We start from the raw sequence: 18,482 nt of genomic DNA on the forward strand, positions 1-18,482 counted from the left end.
GTCCACGAGCACAAAATCCTGTACTTCCGCATGAACGCAGGTAATGTGACAACAGCGGACGAGTACGCCTTTTTGTAGTAACTGCTGCACTATCATATAGTTCGACGCTTACTTAGCATGTAAAAACTTGCCCGTGGCTTGGAAAAACTTTGTAAATACCAAACGATTATATTCCGATAATCGTTAAAGTTTCTAAGATATCCTCTCTAGGTCTTGTAGTAATTCTACTCAAACTGAGATATGCGAGAAAGAAAAAACAATCATGCGCTCGTCCATCCAATGCAATGTCATGCCTCAAAAAAAAACGCCACAAAGCATGCTTCCACCAATACTGAGCATATGAGCCCCGCAAAGATGACATTTCTCAAACCCTATTCCGTTACATTTATCATGCCCCCCAAAGTCCCATGGGAAAGCGCCCGTTCATAAAGTTTCCCTGCCTCGGCGTCGGGTGTCTCCTGACGGTCGCTTGTGATTATCGACGCCACTACGGTTGCGTCGAATGGCGCCGTCCGGTGCACTACCCGACCCGACAATGCGCTCACCCGTGGCATCCTAGACCAATCTCACGGCGCGCTGCTGTCGCGTGTGGCGGCCGCACCGGTGCGGGTGCCTCGGCGAGCTCCTGTAGCAGTTTCTCTTCGCGTCCGCCGGGGCCATGGGCCCGAACTTCTGGCGCACCTCGCAGTACTCGTAGCCGGGCCCCATCCACTCCTGCATGTGCTTGTGCAGCTCACAGCGCGACACGCCGCACTTCCGGCAGTACACCTGGCCCCGGGGCAGCACCGAGTTGACCGCGCTCTCCTCGCTGTGGCCCTTGGCGATGAGCGGCCCGGCCAGGCGCCAGATCCACTCCATGTCGTTGGGGCCGTCACGGCGGGTGGAGAGCGGAATCGTGCCGCGCATGCGTCTGTGAATGTAGTAGAAGTGTCTGCTGGTCAGGCCCAGGCAGGTGCTGTCGAGATCGTCGAGGAAGTCAAAGATGGCAAAATGCAGCTCGGGCGGCAGGTGGACAAGCTGGAGCTTCTCGCCGGGGCGCTGCAGGACCGGCAAGGGAACGTAGTCCATTACCGAGTAAGATCGCTGTGGACCATGCAACTCTGGGCGCGGAGCAAGTGGGTGCGACACGGCGGTCGCATATCTGGAGGAGAGGGCTGAGGCCACGTTGATATTTGGGGCTGTGTTTGGTGATTCCGTAGGTGTTCCAGGTATCGACGAGAGAGCTGAGTTTGAAGCTGTAGGCTGGAGTGAAAAATACGAGTTGGCCTCGTTTGATCTCAGTGCGGGCGACCCGGCGGCTGACACGGGAAGACTGGATCCTGGACTCGGAAGCGGGTAGTCGTTCGAAGAGAAGGCACGCCGTGGCTTGCGGAAGCCGCTCTGTTTCCAGTCGTTTATCGCTGGCTCTTTCCTCGCCTCCTGCTGGGACGCAACCGCCTTCGACTCGTCAATTGGCGCCAATCTCACATTGGAGAGTCGCCTATTCACTCCCGTCGCATCCATTGCGTTTCCTAGCGTTCCTTCCAAAGACGGCGCTCGCTGAACCTCAACCATTGCGACGATATCAAAGCCGGTCTCTTGCTGATGAGTGAATAAGCCGCTCAGTTGTTGTTTTTTGGGGTCTGATTCTGTTGGTGCCCAGTCGCCCAACTGCTACCTCAGTAGTCGTGATGAAGCAATAGTTTACGGGCGAATGGTTGGTATGTTTTTCGGCAGGGAGGGTCTCAAAACTTATAAAGGCCCGAGAGTCGTGTCAGATACCTCGGTGGTGAAAACCAGAAAAGCGAATAATGGAGCCTCTAGGGGCAACTAGTTCGTTAAGTGTCGATGACCAGAACTATTTCTGGATTTCTGTGGACGTGTTTGGGGAAGGGTAATCCCGAGTTGTTGAAAAGCGTGAAAGTAGTCTAGTTGAGGTCGCTATACTTGGGTTCGTCTACACGAGTCAAGTTGGGTATGACTGACACAGACTCGCGGGAGGATACAAACGGTATATAAATGGCAAGATGGTGGAACAGGCACACTCCAGGGTCTGTGATTGTATGGCGAGATCGCAAGTTTGACTTGTGGGGGTCAAGTTATCCACTTCACAACTCCAGACTATTCGACATACAGTACATAGACGACTCTTCATCGAGAACAGAAGAAATAATGGAGAGATAATCGTGTGACCATCTTGTGACCAACCCAGCTAGACCGGAGCAGGAAATCCAGGCTAGTCATGATTTGCACAGAATACGGGGAAATCGACAAACATGGCCAGTCTCGCCAGTTGGGCTTGCAACGGTTTGACAGAGGCATGGCCGACGCCGTTCGATGGGGGTTTGGCGTTCACGATAGGCTTGTTTTCTCGCTGGGCCCAGTGTTTTGCTGATGGCGATGCCGATTAGACCCGCTTCTAGTTACTTAACTGGCAATAGCGGACAGTGCGACATGAATCTCGCAGCTGCGGCCTTGACTTCCTTGGCACGATACTTCCTGGCTCCAGATCATGTAGATGACATTGGTTTCTACAGATGCTATGGCCAGGTCATCAGGAAACCGCTTGGCTTCCTGAAGTAACATGTATATCTTGAGTTTCACCGCTGAAAACATGCATACTTAGCCTTGGCCAAAGTTGCAAGATAGTATGCTTGGATTTCCTGACCTGTCCCACTTGGGGTAACAATGACGCTGGATCTGACGAAGTTGATCTTGTGAGCGGGATCGAATCTCAGACTAGCCTGCCACTAGTGACGGTATTCCAACGCAGTTCTGCCAGGACCCCGAAAACAGATAGAAGGCCTCACGAAATACATTCACATGTAAATAGGAAGTCCACGTAGCACAACGTCAAAGGTGAGATGTTGACACAGTGAGCGGGTAAAGGGGCCGGGGAATCTTGGAGCGAGCCGGCGCTTCGGCTATGACGATGATCCAATCAAGCCTCGACGTCTGAGCCATGCATGGTCCAGAAATTCTATCATGCATTCCTATCAGATCTGCAACACAAAAAAAAAGAAGAAGAAAATAGACTGAGCCCACGAACGTCACTCGAGCCGGGAGGATACTCCTGGCTCCTCGTTTTGTGACAACCGGCCCGCAAATGATCATCACAAAGAGTGGGAATTGTTCGATGCGGTCCAGAAGGCGGAAAGCATGCAAAAATGGCGGAGAGGCCTTTTGACAGCGGCTCCGCTAACTCGCGTTTCCAAGTGGCAAAAGGGCGGGGGTTTCCGGAAAGATGAAAGTGAGGAGACCGGGATACGCGAGGTAACAAGACCCTGTTACCAGCAGTTTGGTCGCGACTGTTACCAGCAGCAATCTGAAAATGGGAGTTAGGGAGTCATCTCGAAATTCCTTGTAACTCTAGTAGGATAAAATGAACTCCTCTGTATTGATAAGCTTAAGCTGCTTGTCGTTCCTGAACGTGGCACGAGACCTTGCAGTGAGCGCTGAGACACGGCATCTATGCGACCCAATGACCTTTCTTGGCTAAGAACCATCGACAGCATCACGAAGAACTGCGACGTCATTTGGGGGGAAATGGAAGAATTCTAGAAGGCAGTCAATAATCCGGCTCCCGGGCTGCTACTCCGAGCGGTTTCCGAGACCTGCCTGAGGATGCATATTCGATTCGATCCGCAACCTAGCGTTGTTCTCGCATTCAAGGAAGTATTCGTGCTGGTGCAAAGAAGCATTTTCTCCAGGTAGTTTGGTGTTTCACGCTTCTGAAATATATCCAAATAAAATAAAAAGGAAAGAAATTTTTAATTTTGTTACGAAAAAGACGCTGGAAACTATGGGACACGACAAAATGTATCACCCTCACTCATTTGTCTTGTGCGGCTGTATTCTCCATCCAGAACTGTAAAAGAACCTGGGTTACTACGCCCCTGGCCCGTACATTATGGAGAGTAAGTTTGTGACAATGTATTCCTCTGGGTGCTCCACTCCACCATAGGCTCCAGTTGCCCGTTTCAGTACCTGTTGTTCAGGAGCATGTATAGTGTGTACAAAGTAGATAATGGAACTGGGAGCTCAGAGGAGTTGCATGAATTATTCTTAATTGAGCATCCCGGATTCCTTGCTAAGTGTTGAATATGGAACGATCGACGTCAAGTCTGAAGAAAATCCCATTTCTGCTCCAAACCACCTGGTATCAATCCAATCGCTTTCCCGTGCTTGCTAATTGCAGACAGTAGAAATACACCGCATGCAAAACAACCTGCCTTCAACCATCCTCCGCACAAGGTAGTGGCGGGGTTTCCTGGTTGACCAACCTGATCCTCCCTCAAAAGCCTCATGAGAAAATATAGAGAGCATCGTAGATCCCGTATAAATCTCGCCCAGATTGAGTTCCGGATGGAGCGGTGTGGGCATTCTGGTGTTTCTGTTGGATGAGTTTAAAAATGAAAATAAACCACCATGACTGCTGGTAGCCGTTTTTCTAGATCCGTCAGTCGCGGATAATCGCATCCTAGACGGCAATCCAGATGACGCTGACAACGACGTCCATGCCCTTGCCTTCACCACCATCGTATTTGAAGCTCCACATGCCGTCGGTCTTCTCGTTCCAGAACGCTTGTGTTGCTGAATGCATACCCCTGCGGCCGACATGTGGCTTGCCGTCGGTCCCTGTCGCGACGGCCTCGTCGCTGGTGCTGATGCGCGGCTCCTCCTGCTTGACATCGGTGCCGCCCTTGGGCTTGTTGAGGGACGAGGTGGGCACAAGGTGCTGGACGATAGTCGAGTTGACGACGAACTTGTGGGCGGGCCCTTGGGAGTTGTTGGATGGAGTAGACTCAGAGATGAGGGCTTTGAGGATCGAGTTGATGATGGTCGAGTTCCAGTCCTGCACCTTGGAGTGTTCGTAGAAGTCTGCGCTGCCTATGGCGCTCTGGCAAGCCTATTGTGTCGCGCGATGATTAGGGACTCTGATTTGATTGAACTTTTTTATTTTTTATTTTTTATTTTTTTTCATATTCTTTTTTTTCATCTTCTTCTTCATGGCTCGATGCGACGCGAAGGATACGAACTTACATCCTGGGCGATCTGCTTGAGGCGTGTCGAACTAATGGGCTGCGAAGACATATTTCCAGTGATGCTTTTGTCGGGTGTCGTTGTTGACGTAGATAATGGGTAAAGAGGAGAACCAAGGATGCTTTTGGTTCAAGTCGACGAGGCGTTAGTCTCTTTTCTCCTTGACCACAGTACGGAGGACAAAAGATGAACGGCAGCCTTGTTCAGCGATTGCGGAGGTGAACGCCAATTGGAGTGGGGAAGCCTGAGGAAATTGGCGCCAATATCCGCAGAAACAATGGACGGGGAGCGTTTTTAGCAGATTGTATTTGTTTAATAGAAGGTGATTGGAGGATTTTCGCAAAATGATATTTCTCTCGTCTCCTCGTCTCTCTACTGTACGATACTGTACTGTACGGTACGGTACGGAACTTGGTGTGAGAGTCTACGAGAAGTCTATGAGAGTCTCAGCAAAAGCTTAATAATGGTGGTTGAGGACTTGCGAATCAGCCTTCTGCACTTTTCGAACGACCCGGGGCCGGCCGGCGCGTGGGATGCAGCCATCTTGTTCATACTTTGATACCAGGTGGTTGACATGCTACTTGTGCTTTGGTGGCTGGAGAGTTCATTCTGAAAATAATTCAGACTTGACGGGGTAATAAACAATGGCTCGATGCCTGTTTACCTACAAAAGCGACCTTGACTTACCATTGATCATAACCATGCTATTATACGACTATACAATTTACTTTTATGCTTTATTATGTCATTTCCGTCCGTCAGCCTCGCAACGACGCGCTGTATCGACTTTGTTATCCCACGACGCGGGGCTTGTGTCACGTGTAGCTGTCCAGGAAGAATAATTCCCTGCAAGATTAATTCTCCAAGATTTTTGGGCGGCCACTGACCATTGAAGCCAAAACGTGCTGCTTCCTTTTGTTTTGATTTGCCGAGAGGCTTCCCTGCGGTGCCAGTCCCAGCTCGTCCACAGTGGGGTTGTTCGCCTGTGCCATGTGTGTACTATGTATCTCGGGACCAAATCCCCCCACTAATTAATGCACCGAGCTTGCATCGTCCTCGTCCTGGCAGCCGCCTGCAGCTTCTCCAGTGCTCAGTGTCAAATTGTAGAAGCTTTTTACTAGGTTAGCAGAGGTTTCCCTCCGCTTCCCAAGGCACTCCGCCATCGTCATTCGTTTTCTGATTCTCTTGGTTTTTCTTCGCCGAGCCGCGAATCTTGACCGGAAGACAAACGCTCTCAGTGCAACGAACCATCGACTGCCATTCTGTGACGGCAAAGGAACTGTTATTAAGCCTCGGCTATATCCAATTGGACGACGATTGTTGTTGTGAACAACCTCAAGCCAATCATCGTCACCCCAACGTCATTAGCCGCGTTGCTGTATGTGGCATCGACTTGCGACTTGGTATAATCATCCTTTGTACATTGTCAATCCTACTTGAATATGTCTAGCCAGCCTCTTCTGCAGACAGCTCCTGGTACGTAATCTGACCTGGCATCCATTGGCGGCGTGTGTCGTTGTTGTCGTTGTTGTTGTTGTTCGATCAGAATTTGTGTATTGACTCTTGCCTCCCTAAATCAACAGGCAAGCGCATTGCCCTCCCGACCCGTGTCGAGCCCAAAGTCTTCTTTGCCAACGAGCGAACCTTCTTATCATGGCTGAACTTCACCGTCATCCTCGGCGCCCTCGCCATTGGCATGCTCAACTTCGGTGACCGGCCCGCCTTCATCTCGGCCTTCCTCTTCACCGGCGTCGCCATGCTCACCATGATATATGCACTGGCGACGTATCACTGGCGTGCGAAGAGTATACGGATTAGAGGCCAGGCCGGCTTCGACGATCGCTTCGGTCCTACCATGCTGGCAATCGTCTTGTTGTTGGCTGTCATCGTCAACTTTGTCTTGCGAATAGTCTACTCAGACGGCCAGAACGGAAAGAAGCATTAGTATCATGGAATACTGGCCGAAAGCTTTGCCGACTGAAAGCTCGACATCCTATTGAGAATCGAATCAGCAAATTTCTACTAGGCACACAAGATGATGGTGTGAGCTGGTGTCTGAACAACAAACAGCAGTTTTACGGTATGGAACAGTTCGAGAAATCATTTGTACGAATACGGGCCCGGAATCTATTTCAGACACTGGCTTCTGGAGGACAGGAGAGCGGTCTAGACAAAACGAACTATTGGTGGCATCGGAATTTCGACGCAGCAATGCTTCCTCAAGGCAACGCAGGCGGGTCGATGATACGTAACAATGGGCCTGTGTCATGTGGGTTTAGGCATTGCAACCAAGCATTGGGATGTAGGAGTTACTCTTTGCATTAATGAGTATCATATTAACCAAGCAACTTTGTTTATGCTTGCAAGCCGTGACACATCCATCTACAGAGTGGGCTACATTCTGCGTAAACAACATTGGGACGAGCGCTTTGGAGCATGCTGAACGATCCCACGTCGTGGAATCTTATGAACTCAAAGTTTCTTCAACATGTGTGCTGCATAGGGGCCCAAGGGTCAGTCGAGGCCGGGTAATGCCCAAACGGAGGGCCTCCATGGTCTCTCATAGGTCTACTTTCTGAGCCATGGCCTATAAAGCGCATCTAAGCACCATTCGGTCTACACCCCTCGTTATTTCCTCTGTCATGTTTTCCAAGTGGTCGAGTTCGTGTCCGATTCGTCCAGAGGTCGTGCTAGTCTTCCAGCCGACCCGGTCACTGGTGCAAATCCGTGTTGAAAGCTTGGAGTTCGTTAGTGACCAGAGAAGCAAAGCGGTTGCAGCGGACCCTTTCTCGCATAGCGTGCTTGCGTTGTCAGTAGTTTTTGCAATATAATGCTCAGGATTTTGTCTTGTTCGACTGCTGATTCGATTGCTCGCCGTACTTTTTCTTCAACTCATCGACGGAAACTCTTGCCAGGAACAGACTTATGATGGCAATGGCCTGCTTCTTTGGTCTGCCCTCGATGGCTCTTTCGAATGGGGTTTTCATGTATTCGAAATCGTCCTTCTCGGTCTCATTCTCGTCATCACTAGCGTCTTCGTCTTCGTTGTCGCCGCCGTTGGCCTTGCCGTTCAGAATGGTATCCTGGATGATGGTCTTTTTCTTTGGCGTCTCCTTCAACTCTTGTCCCAGCCCAATGTACTGGAACCAGCGTTCCTTGTCCCCGCCCTCCCCCTGAGCGGCCAGCTCGCGCTTCGCGATCTCGGCTATGCTGACGAGCTTGCCGGCATCGGAGGCCCTTGCGCGTAGAACGGATACCCGTGGCTTCTTCTGGTCGGGGGTCGTCTCAGGCGAGGCAGAGGTGGCGGCAAGGTGGCGCAGGACGGAGGACACCTTCTTCTGGATCTTGGAGGAGGAGATGACCGAGTGTATCTGGACGTCGCATCTCGATTCCACCACCTCCAGCACCTTGCCGTCGCCCGGTGCGGTGATGCTCAGGTCGGAGGCGAGGCGGGCTTTCTTGGTAGGCGGCCGCGCCGTGGTGGCTGCCGAGGGTTGCGCGGCTTCCGACTCTGTAGATACCACTCGCTTACGCTTTGCTGGCGGTGCGGCGCTTACTCCGGGTTGTGGTTGCATTGTGCTCGTCCTCGCTTGCGCCAGATGTCCCGTTGCTCTGCTGCTTTCTCCAAGTACCTGCCTTATTGGTGATCTGAGGCAGGTTGCACTCGGCCGATGCTTGGTCGTGGGGGTGAGCAGATTGTGTCAGAGTGGCATGAATATCCCGAATTTCCATTACTGAGTTGAGGCTTATCGGGGCTTATCGATAGCGGCTCACAGCCTGTCCGGGCTATCAGGAGCTCAGTGATTTGAGGTTGATACAGTAATGAACCGTCTATATAATAAGCAAAGCCTGAGCGAGACCATGCTACGTACTGTACTGCGCTGCAACTCAATCGCGTCGCCTCTTTCATGTGGTCAACCTTATTTTTCTTGTTCCCTGGACGGGGCCGCAGGGCTTATTTCTTTGCCACCAGCCAAATGGCAACTATTGAGAGCCATACTGGTGTAGCACATGGTTCCACGCATTCTAGAAGTGCTCATGGACGTTAGGCTCTCTTTATAATAAAGTATAATATTGCTTATCTACTTCATATTACTGCGAGGATGTCGTGATTCAGATCCCTGGAAGACATCTTATCGGACTGCGATAAAGCTTCTTGACAGCTCAAATCAGAAGGAAGCCGAGTTCTCGGATAGCACAGCACGGAGCACGCGGCCCTGACGCAGAAGTGTCAAGTGCTGCTTGTTGATTGGCCAGACACCAGGCAAGAATCCCTGCTACATTATGCGGCCAAAATCGACGGGTTTCACGCCAAGGCTTTAAACGGGTGACTTCGGTACGGCGGCGCTGCATTCTATCATTGATGCTTCACCATGATATCTAATGCTCGGAGAACACGGAGAACACGGTTCTTGCTGAAAACTCCTCGCATCTGGAACCAAACCGTAGTTCTTGGAGGAGGAGGAGGAGAAGAAGAAGAAGAAGATCCGTAAGGTTGTATGGCTTCAAGCAGATATGACTATGACTATTCGTTATCACTTAGCCATTTCCCAGCTGGTGTGCCAAGCAGTCCGCCATACTCTGTACTATATGAATACATACTACTGTGGTATATACTATGAAACATGTAGTACGATCACGCACGTTCGATATTTCACTATACAAAATACGGACAACACCATTAACGTTTGACAAAATGATGCATGTTGTCAAGCAGGCTGGCACTATCCTTGGTCCAATCAACCATGAGTCAAGACTAAAACCCTTGTAGAGCCTGGATAGGTTGATATAACTCGATAGGGGAAGACTTCCATATACGCCGGGCGACCAAGGGCCGCATAGTCGACGTTCTTTCTATATTAGCTCGGCAGCCGGCCAAACACTAATGATCCAAGGCTGAACACAGCATGGACTCCCAAAGTACTCATTTCTGTTCCACAATATTGTGTATCGTGACGCTCGCATCAGCCAGCGGCCAACAACTCGAGGACGTCCTGCGTAATCGTCCATCTACCTGCTGCATTCCAGGGATAATAGACATTTTCTAGGACAGTGCTTGAGGCACGAACAAACCTACAATCAACAGTACACAAGTAGAGCATAAACCCACATTCCTGGGTGCATTGATATGACCCATATATTAGTCGTGGACGGTGGTCGTCTGGCTAGATTTGTTGTACAAGCTATTCGAGAGATATTCACTTAGCTTGGGCACACCATATCACCAAATCACCAAGTCACCAAGTCACCCACTTTCCTGAACAACCCACCCGTCGATGGTTCACAGCTTAAGCTCAAGATTCATTCAGCCGAACCGCAACTCATTAAGCTCGAGAAGTGACATGATTGCGCGTGCCCCATTCACATTTGATTGTCTTTCCCCATTCACCGTCAATCATCCGAATCATCAAAGCGTCCACGGACGTTCCTCGCACATCACACGCAGTTATTGCCTATTCCTGTCATCCCCTGCCTGTTCCCAAACGGGAGATTCAGCACAGTAATCTGGAAATTACGCGATTTGGCCCGTGACACTTCACACCATCTTACCGTTTCTTGAAAGACCAAAACGGACTCTGAAGCGTACATACTTTATTTTTGTCGCAAACCACGACATCAAGCTTTTCGGCCACCACGCTTATTGTTGTGTGCAACGGTCAACAAATTGTCTTTCTGGAAAAGTCGCGATTGTTCCTAAAGACTATTGCAGATCGCGCGCATTGATCAACTGGCATACAAGATTCGGAGGGGTACTTGGTGACTACCTGCCCTCGTCCTCGACACACACAGAGAGAGTGAGCGAGATACGGACGGATACGCGGGACGCAGCTGAAGTCTGACAAGCCCCCCCAGTCTCTGACCCGCCTGGCTGCTGGAACACATTTGGTGCACTGAGCACCGATCCAGTCATCGTGCACCCCTGACGCCCTAGCCATTTCTTCCAGGCAATCAAGGTTGCTTCTGGCGCTGCCTGCGCTTCACACCATCAGCTGGGAAACTGGAATTCCAACCCGACTGGCTTTACTGTACTCCGTCATGACGAGAAACTGGGGACTGGGAAAAGCAGCAACAAGACAATAGCCTCCGGTTTCCAGCAACCCCCCTGGGCCCATCCCTCACAAGCGCAAAAAGAAAGGAGCACCCCCCAGTACTCCGGTACCTTGATCAAATCCCCCCCCCGTCTCCCTCCGACCCCCAAACCCAACGTGCATCGCATCGCACATGGTACACGGATGTTCAGGTTCGACAAAACAATCGTGCAATCAAAGGCCACCCGCCCCGTCCATCTTACCTTTCGCAACCTCTGCACCTCGACAAAATCACATTACGGTCGCGACAGACGACAAGACGACGATCATCGGGCCCTGCTTTTCATTGTAATTCATTTCGCGCATTCCTTTGGTTGATTTGACCAACTTTGTGTCGCTTCATTTTGGGCTGCCATCGCATCTAACCACTAATTGCGCGTCTCCCAACATTTGTACACGACTTACGAACTCTTTTAATCGCCTTTGAAGCACAAATTGTCGCCGGTCGCATACCGTCCCTCTCTGACCTGTGAGGCCTTTTGCGACTTGCTTGTTTTGCAACACCACCCACCCACTGCTGGCACGGAATCCACCGGGCTGCCTCTCCCTTCCTTCTCGTGCTCTAAAATCAGTCACAACTCGCACCTGCATTCTATTTGCATTCGCAGTTGCAGTTGTGGTCGCATTTGCGCCTGTGCATCTGCTCCGCCCCCTTTTTGTGCTGCCTGTTGTTGAGAGAACGCGTGCGCGCCTTTCGCATTCCTTTGAATTCCAGGCGCCACCTTTACTCACGCTTGCACCCACACTACCCTGACTCAAACTGAGTTTCGTTGGGTTTGACGGTGGCCACATCATCGTCTACGCGAAGCATAAGCAGTCCACTATCTGCTGCTTTTGAGCACTATTCTTGGTTCATTCACAGGGACGACACAAGCGCGCTTTACCTAGCACTCACTAGCGCAAAGTCGCATTCCTCCCTCGCCGATCTTCCGATCGCATCCCCTTCCACCTGCAGGATACGGGCTGTCGTTACGTCAGCCTTGCTCACCTCACCTTACTCGAGACTTGCTGCTCACCCCCTTTCTCGTGTCAGCCTGGTCTCTCATTTGACTAAACCTTACTGCTGCAGTCTGCCTGGTGCTCATCTAAATAATAACTACTCACCCGCAGCTTCACAAGGGAATGCTCATGTTTCGATTCTGGGGCTCAGATTCAAGGGGAGGCGACACAGCTGTTCAGGTTGGTCAAGCTTCGTTTGATTTAGGCAGGTCGCCGATACAGCCATTTGGCTCGGAAACTACCACAGTGACGTCGCCGCCGCGGCCAGTTAAGCGGAGGAGGCCGAGCAACGTTGCGATAACGTCGCTCAACGCTGCCCTGGTTTCTCCGGCGCTGAAGCGTCAAAAGTTAGAGGATGGTGTTGCTTCGCCAAAGAAGGAGGAGATAGCACCGGCGGAAGTGGAGGAAGAGCAAGTGACACAATCACCAGCGCCCAAGATGTCGTCCAGGTTAGAGCGCGCAAAAGAAGCCATCGAGCTGCAATTTAGTCAGGAAATTTTGCTCAAACACCAAGAGCACCGTCTTATCAACCAAGAACTGGCAAAATGCCAGGTCGCTTTGGAACAACTGCGTCGATGTCACCTGATTCCATATCCCGTTAACGTCCCAACGCCGGAACAGATGTTGAACGTCACTAACGGGCAAGGGCCGGCGCTTCAAGCCAAGATGGGTGCGCAAGTGCCTCAGTGGGCGCCGCCTTTTGGTGTTACTGATGGGCCTTATGCTCGACACCTCGCCAAGTGGCTGATTCCCGATCCCAAGTTTGACGGTATCCCGGCGCCGATTTTAGTGCATCCTGAGAACGTGCGAGCCAGGAATTCCGTGGACGCTCGTCCTGGTAGGAACAGCATCGGCGAGGTAGGAGCCGCTCAGAACAAGGGCCGGAGGAGTCGTGAATCAGCTGGCCAGAAGCTCCAAGCGCTGCCCAGTGGATATACGCAACCAAAGGGCAAGGCTGGGCCCTGCATTCTGAAACGTGCTGCCGATGGCAAGATGGTCAAGTTAGTCTGCGTCACATGTCACAGAGAAGACTTCTCGAGTACCCAGGGCTTCATCAACCATTGCCGCATAGCGCACAAAAAGGAGTACAAGAGTCACGAGGAAGCAGCGGTTGCCTGTGGCCATCCTATTGAAGTCGACGAAGCTGGTGGTGCGGTAGGTGTGCAGCCACCTGTGGTTCATCATACGCCCACGCCCACGCCGACTGGACCTGCTCATCCTTTCGCCCGTGGAAATGCGATAAGCTACTCGGATGCATGCTTCTCTGTTGCCAAGCGCATCGAGGATTTGATGGAGTCGATCAGAAATGCCAACCCCGTGAACTCGACCCCCCTGCGTCACCCGCATGCAAATTTCAAGTCCTCATCGGACGCCCCTAGCTTGTCTGAAATGGCCAGGAAGAAGGGCATCGATATCAATATGGCTGAATTAGTCCATGATGCTAGAACCAAGATTGATCTTGATTCCTTGTTAGACGACGAGATGGATGAGAGTGAAGACGACTCCACAGATGTCGAGGTTACTTCTGATGACCACACTTTAGCCTTGTCTGGCATGCGCATGCCGGTCAGGAAACCAGTGTCTCCTGTGCCGCCTCCAGTTCTGCCTGTCGGCATCCGCCCGACAAGCAGCTCAGGGCATATGCCATACACAGCTACTATCGCCACGCCTACGCTTCATCTATCAAGGCAAGAGGCCGACTCTCCGGATGAGGACGAAATGGGTTTGGACTTGAGCCCCATCACAGCTGTCAGCAATAATGCACCTTCACTTGTTAGCGACGACGATGATTATGACGATTCGGTGGACGGCTCATGTGATGAGTCAGAAGTCGATGACAACTTGGACAACGAGTCCATGACTGATGTGGCTGAGATCCACTTCGACGACGAAGGGTCAAGCGCTCTTCGACACCGTCGCGGCTCGGCAAGCGGAGGCGCAGATCCATTGCAGCTTCGCAAGCAAGAAGAGAAGCACGTCACTTTCATGAGCCCAGCCAGAGAGTCTCCGGCGCCAACGACGCCCATTCACGGTGGATTGAAGAGAAAGAACAGAATTTGAGGAAGTCGCCGTCAGCCGGCACCTGAAATGTGTTACATCTACGGGCGAGGCCCGACTTCGTTCTTTTCGACTCTTGTATAACGACTTCTGGAATGACCCTTACCATTACACACTTTATTGACAACATTGTTTCTTTCTTTCTTGTTCTACTACAGCAGCAACTGACGAGAATGAGCTGGCACGCGCCCGAGCACGTGAGACTTGTCTTCGCCTTGAGCCAACTCGAAGCCTCATCTGAGAGACGCTTCAACGCGACTTGAGCAGGATTCCGTAGAACATTGAAGGGATGAAATCTTTTTTTATTTACACCAGCCATCGTCGCGGCGGCTGGCTGGATGGAGGAAACGAAAGCAAAGGGGAAGGCTCTCTCACAAACATGATTGCCAAAGACGAAAAGGAAAAAGACATTGGCTTCTCTGTTTCTGTTTTTTTTCCTCTGTTGAGGGAAGACTCCGAAGAGAATTCGGAATTTCAACAAACATGGTAGTCCGTAAGGTTGAGATCGATCGCGCCTTCTCTGTATATTTATACACATCACACCACCTTGGTTGTCTGGCCGAGAGCAGAATATTGTATATAGGAGAGAGAAAGATTTGAAAGAAATATGAATTTGTATGATCACACCCCCAGTTATCTTTTTATTTTATTTTCTCGTAACCCCCAACCCCCCTTTCTTTTGTTCTGTCCGCAGTGACCGTGATGCCGTTACCCCGAGCCTTGTATGATTGGTTCTTAGTTTCGTTTAATACGGGATAAACACAAGTCACTTTTCTGACCTCGACATTTCTGGTTGAGGCTCTATATTCATCATAAATGCTCAAGTTACAGAACCTGTGGTTTCCTTCGCCATACCCTCCTCCAACGCCAGCCTAGGAAGCAAAATCAAAGAGTGGAAATGGATCGTCACCATCTCGGAGGAAAGAGAGAGGAGGGGGAGAAACAAAAAAGGCCAGTCTAGGTTCGACTAATCTGGTAAAACAATGCAATACATCATAATCCTGCTTGCTTAATTTGTAAATCTTAGTCCTAGGTAGGCGGTGTCCGTTCGTAAGAATCACCTCTGAAGACTCTCGCTCGCTGCGTCGCGTCACCAGTGCTTGGCTTTGCCTGAGGTGCATCGTATCCATACTGGTGAGCCCGTCCAGTCTTGCTGCGTCATCCCTGCCGATTACCCGGGCTCTGCATTCTCAATCTTTGCAGGCTGGTTCCGCGCACTGGTGGGCTATCAAGATGCCACATCCACTCGCTCACGCATCTCGTCTATATACACTATGAAGAGCTTTTTGATCGAGCTCTGAAAAGATTGAATGAAAATTTGGCGGCCAGAAACTTCCGTATACTCTCTACTCTTGGCCGAAACCCATCGTTTCCTCGACGGCGATAGTCAACTTCTGCTGTAGGGCTTCCAGTGACTTGTATGGTGGTAGATCTAAACGGTTGAAGCTATACGTATATGTTAGCGCTGACGGAGCAACATTTATAAGAAATAAGAAAATAAAAGAGATTCAACCTCAAACATACCAAGTGTGTGCTTTTGGCAAGTTGCCCACTTCTCCAGCTTTCTCAATAGTAAACCTTCTAGGGCCATCACTGCCCTGTAAATCCTTGAAACCGTTGACGGGAATACGTGAGGTGCCCGTTGCGAACTGTAACAGTCTGCTCTTCTGCTCGCCGTCCCAACTTCGGATCGTCTGCCAGAAAAACTGAATGACCTCGTCGCTCTCCGTGTACCCGCGGTAGTCGGTGTGCTTCTTCCAATCGTCAACATCGATCTCGGCGATACCACCGATCAACAATTCCAGCTCTCGCTCATCGAACACGTTGATTAAGTCCTGGGGGATCAGCTCCTGGAACCCATCCTTGAAAGCCTGGAACTGCTCCGCGATGCGCTGTTCAATTCGCCACTTGACCATCAGCTCAACGTATTCCTTCTTGTTCTCGTTTGTAACATCAATGTTTCGTCCGTTCGGCTTCAGATCTTCCACGGTCATGACTCCGAAGCGCTCGTCTTCAGTAGAGAATGTCTGCTCCAGGATGCCACCCGAAATGTCGTTGTCGAGCATCCACTGCAAACTGCGGTGGAAATCAGCATCTACACCTTCCATGTCCGCCAAAGACACGGCCTTTCCTAGGATCATCTTGTACAAGGCTCCGATGAAAAAGGCATCCAGGAATCGTCGATGGAAAATGGCGAGACCGACCACACGTCCGATGAACTTGAAATAGTTGAGATGTTCGGGATTGATACCGGAATGGGGGTTGATCTGAAGTGTGTAGTTGTCATGCGCCGAGTACTCGAAAAGACAATAGAAGGGGTTGAACATCTCGTGAGACAAGAGGAAGAAGAATTCACGAGACAGACCACCATAGTCCAAACCGTCTTCGCCATCGAACTTGATCATGAGCCGTTTCTTTAGATCCGTAGCAGATTGCCTGGAGATCTCGGCAAACGAGTCCTCGAAAATATGGGATCTGCGCACTTTGATGTGACACTGTCCGGACAGAATACGCATAGCAGGCTGAGACCGGAAGTAGATGAGTTTGCGTCGGAAGTCCCGCTTGTACTGGGGCACGTTCTGGTCGAGTGAGGACGGCAGACGTGGGTCGTCCCAGGTGGTCGTCTTTGTGTTGTGATCCACGAAGTAGACACGAGCTGTGTTGGTGAGACGCATCTCCCAGCCGCTTGGCAGAGGACCCAGCTGAGATACTGGCTGCTGTTGAATGGTCCCGTTGGCATTGTTCTGCCCGCCATACATCCTAATATATTGCTGGCGACGGGGGTCAACCCAAGTAGTGGTCCTGGTATTATGGTCCACGAAGTAGGGACGACCCTCAGGAGTCCATCGCTGTTCCCACCCTGGAGGCAGCTCACCAGTTCCAGGTGTAGTGGCACCGGTGTGCATTGCAGTTGAGCTGGCACTCTGAGCGGCACTCTGCTGCTGTTGTTGCTGTTGCTGCTGCTGGAGCGTGGGTGAGTTGGCACCGGTTCGTTCCTCAGGCAGTGTACGGTTCTGGTGTCGCTGTCGTTCGACCTGGGTGGCAGCTTCTCTCTCGCCACGCTCGGTGGCGCCTCCGCTCGCTTGAGTCGGACGGTTCCAGCTAGTGGTTCTGGTGTTGTGGTCGACATAGTATGTTCTCCCAAGGTTGTCTTCGCGTCGCTCCCATCCGGCGGGTAGGCGCCCTTGAGAGTCCTCGAAGGGGCTCATCTGGCTACTTGCTCTGGGCTGCGAGGGTGCACTGCCGTTGCCGCCATTGCTGGTAGCCGGAGGTGGGGCGGTGACACTGTTCGGCCGCAAAGGCAAGGTGGTTTGGCTCCCTGGCGCAAGTCCACTCGGTCCGGAGGATGAACTTGGACGATCGCTGATGGTTGATGCTTGAGGCGTAGCTAAGGATGGTCTGCTCCCATTAGCGGCAGGGGGCTGTTGCTGCCTAGCCGGACTCGACAGATTCGTCGACAGGTTGATGATGAGCTTGCCGTGGACAACGAGATTGTCGGTGGACTTCTTCAGGTCGCGTGTAAGCATCTGATCATCAGCACCGTCTGCCAACTCGATGACATCGCCGATGCGAATGTTGATGACACCCAAGAAACCCTGATCCTTCTTCTTAAACTTTTTCTGGTCAAACACCTGTACTGCCAGAATGCTGTCTTCATTGGCGCGGCTATTTTGTTAGAGTTGAGAGTTAGTAGAGTGAGTAAAAGTAGGTGTAATCGCGATGAGAAGAAAAGGAAGGTGTTATTCGTACAAATCAAAGTTCTCGTTCCAATACGGGTTCAGGGTTCGCTTCGATACCGTTGTCGTCTTGGTTTGTTCGCCGTTGATAGTAGCGACGGCGAAGGGATCGGGAAAACCTGTATGTGTCCAGCATCAATAACCATGTCAAGTCTTGCCTCTTTGCCTGGGGTGGTCGAATCAAAAGCGGATCGAGGGCCAGACAGCAAACGAGTCAGGTTCCTAGAGAAGGCGAGATATACGTACGGAAAACATCTCGCTTATACAACCCATCTGCTGCGATGACTATGATGACCTTTGGTTAGCGAGACAATGTTTCTTCAGGGGGAGGCCGATCGAAACGTGACGGCGCTGTGGTGAGTATGGACGTGGGTGTTGATGGAGGGGTAATGGTGAGGATGGGATGGGATGTGATGGGACGGGATGGACTGTATTTTGTGTTGGAATGAATCAACGCACTCGTGACCCGCAGGTTAGCTGGACTGTCGCTGGTAAATGTTAGTCCATGGCTGTATTGATCGAGGATGGACAGGAAGACTCACGAGGGCAATCCGGCCTCTGGGCGACTGGACGTCAT

The 18,482-nt window shown here is 51.2% G+C and overlaps 6 protein-coding genes across 6 annotated transcripts; 2 read left to right on the forward strand and 4 right to left on the reverse strand.

The window, feature by feature from the left end:
* Nucleotides 1-555: 555 nt before the first annotated feature.
* BKA67DRAFT_536382 (uncharacterized protein) lies at nucleotides 556-1,554 on the reverse strand (the record flags this gene model as incomplete). Its single annotated transcript, XM_046100142.1, has 1 exon — nucleotides 556-1,554. One exon carries the CDS (start codon nucleotides 1,552-1,554, stop codon nucleotides 556-558), a length of 999 nt encoding a protein of 332 aa, XP_045956929.1.
* Nucleotides 1,555-4,459: 2,905 nt separating this feature from the next.
* Nucleotides 4,460-5,073, reverse strand: BKA67DRAFT_659344 (Tctex-1; the record flags this gene model as incomplete). Its single annotated transcript, XM_046107425.1, has 2 exons — nucleotides 4,460-4,888; nucleotides 5,023-5,073. The coding sequence occupies 2 exons, from the start codon at nucleotides 5,071-5,073 to the stop codon at nucleotides 4,460-4,462; spliced, it is 480 nt and encodes a 159-aa protein (XP_045956930.1).
* A 1,391-nt stretch (nucleotides 5,074-6,464) lies between these two features.
* BKA67DRAFT_519037 (uncharacterized protein) lies at nucleotides 6,465-6,967 on the forward strand (the record flags this gene model as incomplete). Its single annotated transcript, XM_046098058.1, has 2 exons — nucleotides 6,465-6,498; nucleotides 6,606-6,967. The coding sequence occupies 2 exons, from the start codon at nucleotides 6,465-6,467 to the stop codon at nucleotides 6,965-6,967; spliced, it is 396 nt and encodes a 131-aa protein (XP_045956931.1).
* Nucleotides 6,968-7,856: 889 nt separating this feature from the next.
* BKA67DRAFT_659346 (uncharacterized protein) lies at nucleotides 7,857-8,597 on the reverse strand (the record flags this gene model as incomplete). The annotated part of the gene is made up of 1 exon (XM_046107426.1): nucleotides 7,857-8,597. One exon carries the CDS (start codon nucleotides 8,595-8,597, stop codon nucleotides 7,857-7,859), a length of 741 nt encoding a protein of 246 aa, XP_045956932.1.
* Nucleotides 8,598-12,239: 3,642 nt separating this feature from the next.
* BKA67DRAFT_592938 (uncharacterized protein) lies at nucleotides 12,240-14,171 on the forward strand (the record flags this gene model as incomplete). The annotated part of the gene is made up of 1 exon (XM_046104882.1): nucleotides 12,240-14,171. One exon carries the CDS (start codon nucleotides 12,240-12,242, stop codon nucleotides 14,169-14,171), a length of 1,932 nt encoding a protein of 643 aa, XP_045956933.1.
* A 1,343-nt stretch (nucleotides 14,172-15,514) lies between these two features.
* On the reverse strand, nucleotides 15,515-18,482 carry BKA67DRAFT_592939 (uncharacterized protein; the record flags this gene model as incomplete). Its single annotated transcript, XM_046104883.1, has 6 exons — nucleotides 15,515-15,614; nucleotides 15,693-17,834; nucleotides 17,919-18,024; nucleotides 18,152-18,190; nucleotides 18,365-18,387; nucleotides 18,448-18,482. 6 exons carry the CDS (start codon nucleotides 18,480-18,482, stop codon nucleotides 15,515-15,517), a joined length of 2,445 nt encoding a protein of 814 aa, XP_045956934.1.

Source organism: Truncatella angustata, assembly GCF_020726525.1.
Source record: "Truncatella angustata strain MPI-SDFR-AT-0073 chromosome Unknown BKA67scaffold_5, whole genome shotgun sequence".
NCBI classification, from domain to species: Eukaryota; Fungi; Ascomycota; class Sordariomycetes; order Amphisphaeriales; family Sporocadaceae; genus Truncatella; species Truncatella angustata.